The sequence below is a fragment of the Zootoca vivipara genome, chromosome 2 (genome assembly GCF_963506605.1).
Source record: "Zootoca vivipara chromosome 2, rZooViv1.1, whole genome shotgun sequence".
In the NCBI taxonomy this organism is placed as follows: domain Eukaryota; kingdom Metazoa; phylum Chordata; class Lepidosauria; order Squamata; family Lacertidae; genus Zootoca; species Zootoca vivipara.
In genome coordinates this window covers 113257680-113264707 of record NC_083277.1, presented here as the reverse complement: position 1 = coordinate 113264707, position 7028 = coordinate 113257680, and the positions used below count along the sequence as shown (strand labels likewise).

The 7028-nt window shown below is 41.4% G+C and overlaps 1 protein-coding gene and 1 long non-coding RNA gene across 2 annotated transcripts in view; one reads left to right on the top strand and one right to left on the bottom strand.

Annotated features, from left to right (window-relative positions):
- HOXC10 (homeobox C10) overlaps positions 1-4051 on the bottom strand; it is a 130009-nt gene extending 125958 nt beyond the window's left edge. The window contains exon 1 of the mRNA XM_035100236.2: positions 3104-4051. Coding sequence (XP_034956127.1) covers positions 3104-3953 — 850 coding nt within the window. The 5' untranslated portion in view covers positions 3954-4051. The remainder of the gene's footprint in view (positions 1-3103) is intronic.
- A 112-nt stretch (positions 4052-4163) lies between these two features.
- LOC118079663 (uncharacterized) lies at positions 4164-6955 on the top strand. The gene is made up of 3 exons (XR_004691864.2): positions 4164-4345; positions 5903-6045; positions 6790-6955. It is a non-coding gene; the product is annotated as an uncharacterized LOC118079663 (long non-coding RNA).
- Positions 6956-7028: the final 73 nt, after the last annotated feature.

Below are 7028 nucleotides of genomic sequence, written 5' to 3'. Positions count from 1 at the left end.
TCAAAAAGCAGTGGATTAAGCCTCCCATTCACAATATTCACCTGGGCGTCAGATGCATAACACCAGATCTTAACTTACACAACGCCAGATCTTAACTTATGGTTTGAAAAACTATGCATAGTTCACGTAAGGGATAGCCTTAGTGATGCACAAATGGCGTCGAGGCTGTTTGCACTCTTCTCGGGTGCAGAGTTTTTCCACGTGTCAAACATGTCAACAGGATATAATTTTGTGAAATTATTCCTGCATCTTGAGCACGCCATGAAGGCTCCCCCCACCTCTTTTTCCTTTCCTTTTCTATTTTGAAAATCAACAGTACCACTTTAATAATTGCTCGAGCTAGCTGTAGCGCTTATGCCACAACACCACGCAAGCTCAACCCTTGACTCGAAATGCACTAGCTTATATTTAAAACGAGGCAAAACACCATTCTGAAAATTACATTACGGGGAAAATTTTCTGTTTGTGTGTTTGTTCAACTGGCTGTGGGTGTTTTGTGTCCTCGCCCTACCCACCAATGGACTAGACTCAATTTTTCTTTGACGTTAAGGCTCTGTGAAATGCATCATTTTATTATTGGCAAAGAATAACTTTGACAAAGAAAAACAAAAACGAAACCTACACTTGTTTGTATTCCACCCCAAAATACTGTACTGACGTTCTCCTAGTAACCCTCATGCAGGCACATACAATTTCCATAGAGCCAGCCATTGCAACACACTTCAGACGCGCATACACATACATAAACACCTCGGATTTGAATTTGGATATGCTGGAATGTTGGCATAACGCTCTAACATTTATCCAAGGTGTGAGTGTGTCAATGGAGGGGAGGTGTTTTGCAATTATAGCAGCCTACTGGTCAAATTTCCCCCCCTTTCTTCATTTGTGTGTGTGCCAGATTCACACAATCACTTACTTGGAATTCTGATCAGAACCTTGAAAGACAAAAAACCTTTCCCCAAAAAACAACACGAAGAAGCAAACCCATGTTGTGGTTGCATTGCAATACATCTCACACATTCACCCCCACTGCCATTGAACCCTGGAAATTCCTTCGAAAGCTTTCCATTTTTCTAAGCTCTAAAACTCACATTTCCAAATCCCGCTTGGGCAGGACTGATGAAACATAAGCGTAAATTAAGAGACCATTTCCAACAAAAGAAAGGGCGAAAACTTTAAAAATAATAATAGTAGTAGTAATAATAGTAATATCCATATCTAAATGGCACAGTGTGAAATATTGTATTCAATGGTAAACCATTCGTTCCTTCCCTCCCGCTGGAAAAAAAATAGGAAAGGGAAGTTTGAAAATCTAGGCGGGACATTTCTCAGACAAATCATCATGAAAGGGAAAATATTTTATTCTAACGCTTCTCTCATTCCAAAGCAAAACGCCAATAATGTTTATTTATTTCTGCTAATTTGACTTACACGAAAATATAGGACTTTTGTAGCAAAGAAAACATCTTTGGCTGATACCTTTGTAGCGACCCCCCCCCCCAATAACCTTGACTTTGCAATTTTTCTCTCCCTTCACTAAGGCAGTTGAACTGGCGGATTAAAATAATTCATTCCTCGGTGCCCCGAAAAGGAACGTGTGGGGATATATATATATTGAGAAATACTATATCAGGTGAAAGAAACAAGAAGGGATGGAAAGCCTGCTTCCTTTTGTGGTACCCAAGCAGGCAGTATGTGTATGCATATGTATTGATGGAGGCATACATACGTACATACATATGTATGTACCACAGGTATCCATGTATGTGTCATATGCACGTGCTTACACGGGGCTACATATAACCCGATAATACATCTCTCTTCTGCTTGTTTTCTAAGCATATTCCCCAATGCTTAGGCTCTGAGAGGATTTGAATCCGCACAGCAAAGCCAAACTCATAAAAGGCGTTGTTCTTATCTGAAACCGCTCCCAGTTGCATTTTTGGTCTACACACATTTCATTCCCTTTTTACAACAGAAGACGTTTATGTGCCCCCTCTTTCTTTCATCTTTCCTTCCCCTTAAATAAATACTTAGGTCCCCTCTTTTCCAAATGGATCTAATAAAAGCCAGGCAGATCTTCGCCTTCAGGATTGTTTATTTTAAACGCACAAACCACCACCAATGTAACACACCTCATCATAACTGGAAGGCTCATTTTCCTACAATGCCTAAACTTGAAACAGATGCTCCACGCACGTAAATGCTGGGGATGAGGTGGGGAAGCTGTGTTTTCTTTACAAACAAGACCCTAGATGCCGGGAACCGCGGTTATCAATGAGGAATGCAGCAATGATAATGAAACTCAACAATCAAGTCCACTCTGAAGTGTTTGGCAAACCATCTCTACTGCCCATCTCCCCCCCCCCCACGCCGCACCTTTAAAAAGCAACCCAGACTTCGCAAGTAAAGGGAAAGGTATAGAAAATTGTTACCCAGGGGGAAAGAGGAAAGAAAGACGATGGGAGAACCAGAAGCATCAACCACGAAGAAAAGAAAAGGAGGGGAAAACACACACACACATTTTTTAGCGGAAATAGCCGTGGTAGAATTTCCTGCAAGCCCAAAAAGGCATTCGTCCATACTAAGATTATTTCACAACCTCCCTACCACAGACCTAGCAACTTAGCAAATATAAAAACCACGACGTTGCTCGCAACTTCACCCTGAGTACGTACCACCTCCCAAAAACACAATCCTATCCAAAGGAAGGAAGAAAACACACGCACAAACACACACACAGCAATATGGACTTCTAATGCTTTTTTTGCATTTGCACTCATTTAAATGCTTCATTCTCAACTCCGTTTATTTCGATTGTCGTTGTTGTTGTTATAATTATTATAATTATTATACTCTTATTTAGGAAAGTGAGCAGAAAGCGCAAGCTGTTTAGAATCGACAGCATTAAAAAGGGTAGAGAGAAAAGTTAATGCATCTAATGAACCACAATGCCAGGGTCATTGCTTTCATAATAATAACAACAACAACAACAACAACAACAATAATAATAGCAATAACAATAACAGAACTAACAACTTTCACGGTAAATATTGTAATTTTAAAGTCTGTTGCCTAAGGTGCAGAAGAGTCCCCTTACCTTTTGCTTCGTTGTCAGAATTGTCAGTACTGGTGTCTGTGCATTTATTCACGTCCTTCTCCGTTTCCGACGAACTGATTTTGGCAGCGGGGAGACTTTTTTCTGTTTTAATTTCGTTGGCGGACGTGTTCTGAGGGTTATCAGACTTCGTGTTGTCAGGGAAGCTGACTTTAGCTCCTGGTTGGGACAGTGGTGGCGGTGGCGGTTGCTGCTGCTGTGGTTGCTGAGCTGGTGGTGGAGGAGGTGGAGGAGGAGGAGGTGGTTGTGGTGGTTGTGGTGGTTGCTCAAGATGCTCACTCCTTTGGCTGAGGCTCGCCCTGGGTTCAAAACTTGCCTCAAACTCGCTTGGGTTGCTGCAGTTTGACGCCTTTTCCATGGAGGAATAACCTTGGCTGGCTCGGTAGTAGCTGGGCACGGGGACTTCATGGTCATTTAGGCAAGGTTCAGGCATCTGATTGGGGTAGAGGGTCGCCTCAGTGGCGTTTTTGGCTCTTTTGTCAGCATTGTACATACAGCAAGCATTTTCTTCCTTGACATTGGTTGGGAAAGAGCAGGAGGGGAGTTGTCTCGCAACAGGTTGTTCGATTCGGTAAGTATTTTTGGGGTCACACCAGGTGTCTAGCTGAGAAAGGTAAGATGGATAGGAGTTGAGAGACAGGCTGGCGTTATTCACATCGTCTCTTTTGGAAAGAGACGGGATAATTCCACAGTTCCTCATCATTCCACAGTTGAAGTCGTTCCCAGATTGCATATACATTCCTTGGTTAGAGGAATAATTCTCCCCTCTGCAGGTACCGGCTAACGAGTCCATCAAAAACGAGTTAGAAGTCACATTGTTGGGACATGACATTTTCAGAGAGGGATTTTAAAGAGGAATACTACAGCCAGGGGCTGACATCTTTTTTTTAGGGAAAAATATCAGCACCATAATTATCCACGCATTGGTCCCAACCACGTGACTGTCAGGCCAATGAGGATTGAAAATGGCCTTGATGATTCAGACGCCGGTGACGTCACCGGGGTCAAGTTGTTGAGAGAGGAGAAAACCAGCGTGGAGCAACAGCGACATCTATCAGTTTCTGAAGGGTAGAGAACCCAGGACCTTCACGTTGAACAAAGGAGAGAGACCCCCTTTTCCTCCAGTTTGTTTACCAATGAACGAACGCGTGTCTACAGCAGAGTGGGGGGGAAATAAAGGAAGCGAACGCGTAAATAGAAGCAAAGTCAAATTCAAATTAAAAGGTCAGCAAAAAAATCCAACTTCATCTCCCACTCATTTCTTTCATTCTTACCTTTTCTTTTTCTCGCCTAACCCCTTAAGATAAGTCTAATTTCTTGTGGGCAAATAATTAATCAACCCCAAACCCCAAAAGAACTCCCCCGCCATCCTTTCTCCTGATATCGAATTTCTCTTTCTTTATCGTTCTCTCCCTCTTTCTTCCCCCTCCCCACCCCAATAACTAAACTTGAAATGCATGAAAACGGTTCCTTTCAGAGATATTTTTTTCTTGTTTCAGAACTACTTTGGTAGATTCATTTTAATTTGGAAAACAAGCAAACAAACCTCGCGATATTGAATGCAATTCCCTAAAGACGTAGGTCGAAGCACCTTGAGAAATCTGGAGCAGTGTCTTTAGGGTCACTTTATATTAAGTTCAGGTGTTTCTCGCGCGAGGAACCTGCTTAATAATTGAAATGGTGATATTTTAGATTTTGTTTCATACGAATCGTTCATTCTAGTCTATTATAAAATTGTTCTTTTGGTTGGTTTCTCTCTGGAGTACTTTTGTAAAAATATTTCCCCTGCAAATACTGAATGAAACGTTCTTCTCCTTTCTAACAACCCCCAAACCCGCAAACATTCATCATTCCTGCTTTCATTGACACAGAAGCTCTGCACAGGTTTGTTAATAAACTTCCCAAAATTGCATCAGAATAAATATATCAATGGGAGAGAGCACAGAAGTATCCTATACTCTTAGGGTACAAATATTGACATCCCCCACCCCTCTTCAGGAAATTACGACAATTAAATAGAATGAAATTTTAGATTGTTGGATATTTTAGGGGTGCTTTATTCAGCAGAAAGGTTGTCCGATCAAACACGGTTTTTTATTTGACCTTATTTTCATTGATTACACTCCAAGCAAATATCTATGTGTGTTTATTTCTTCTTAATTAATTCCCCTACTCCAGTCTCGTCCAGTCTTTATGATCCTGGCTCCCCTCTCCTTCTCGCTTCCTCTCTCTCTCTTTTAACTTAACGATCTCAGAATAATAACTGGTATTACAGATATAAAGATATGTTGAACGAGGTGCTTTCATTGTGCTGTTTCCTTTATTAGACGTTTTCTAAACAGGGTAGCAATTAAGCCAAATTATTATTTAGTGTATATCAAATTGACTACACTGTTAGAATCCCGCTTTGACAATGATGTCTATAGTTTTGGGTGGGGTTTTTTAAAAAAGGAATCTGACACTTTGTGGCTAAATCCATGAAAAAGAGAGGAATAGTACTAGAAAACGAGAATATTAATACTATCAATACTTATAATGGCAGCTGGAACAGAATTAGCTAAACGGCGGGAATCTCAAGATCATTACGACGGATCTGAAACCTTTTAAAGAGTTCATAGTCATTCTCAAGGAGTGGGAGGGAAGCCTTTTCAAATAGAAGAGGAAAACGGTGGAGAAAATTGAGCCAGAAAGTTTGGTAGGGTGTGGGGTATGTGGCGAGAAAAGTAAGGAACTTGACCAATTTCAGTAATGTAAAATTTGGTGTTTTTGTTTTAAATGCAGTGCTGGCTGCCTAAAGCCATCAGACCTTGACGACTATGTTTTCTACAACAACTGTTTTACAATTCCACTCGACTGTTGCTTCGGAAGGACTTGCAGCCTGCTGGCCCCCACCTTCAAAACCAGCCCCCTCCACATCTTCAAGGGTGAGAAGTTTTAATATCTTAGGCCAAGGAAGTCTTAAACCACATCATTCTATTTGTCTCAACCACCCCCACCCCCACCCGACCGCCCCACAATCCACCTCCACCCCGAAATACAGCCACGCTAAGAGCTTTTTCCTGCACTTTAAACGCCGTTTGCTTCCTCTGGAAAGCTATTTGAGACTTTATAGCCTCTATTTGTGTTATCTGCATAGGTCTTTTTAAAACAGTTTGATAGAAATCGTTCAGTTTTATGATATCCAACGAAAATTCCACATAATATTTATAAGCAAAGAATAAAACTTTAGCATGGGAACCAATACTTCCTCATTTATAGGTGATGAAATTAAAGACCAATGCAGTTTGGCATTATATGGCTTTTTTCCCGTTCTCTCTCTCCACCCCCACCAACCCTTCCCCCACCCTTTGCTTCTTTATTTTTTTGCAGATCATGTGGCTTGACTCAATATGTTTAGGCTCTGAAGCCCTACACGTCTTCATATGTGCATTTTGTGGCGGGGGGGGGGAAGAAACCAACATTTGACCCCCGTTTCCTTCCCTGCGAGTGAAAATGAAAATATGTTTCCAAGTCTTTTATATCCTTGTTTACTGCTGGTGCATTCTTGCTGTGTGTTATATTCTCTCTTTCTCTCTCACACACACGCACACTAGGAAGCAGGAAGAGGAATTTACAAACCGCACTGTGGTGAAACCTGTCAAATAATTTGATTTTTATCCTCTTCACAGATTCACATACCGCCAAGGAATTTTCAGCGGATGAGATGTTGTACCCATATCTCTGAAGACAAGATAGAGGGCGTTTTAAATGTGTGAAGATGATGAAGATAAAATAAAATGTTGTGTGTGTGTGTGTGTGTATACAAACCACACACACACACACACACACAGAGAGAGAGAGAGAGAGAGAGAGAGAGAGAGAGAGAGAGAGAGAGAGAGAGAGAGAGAGAGAGACGTGTAAGAAAAGC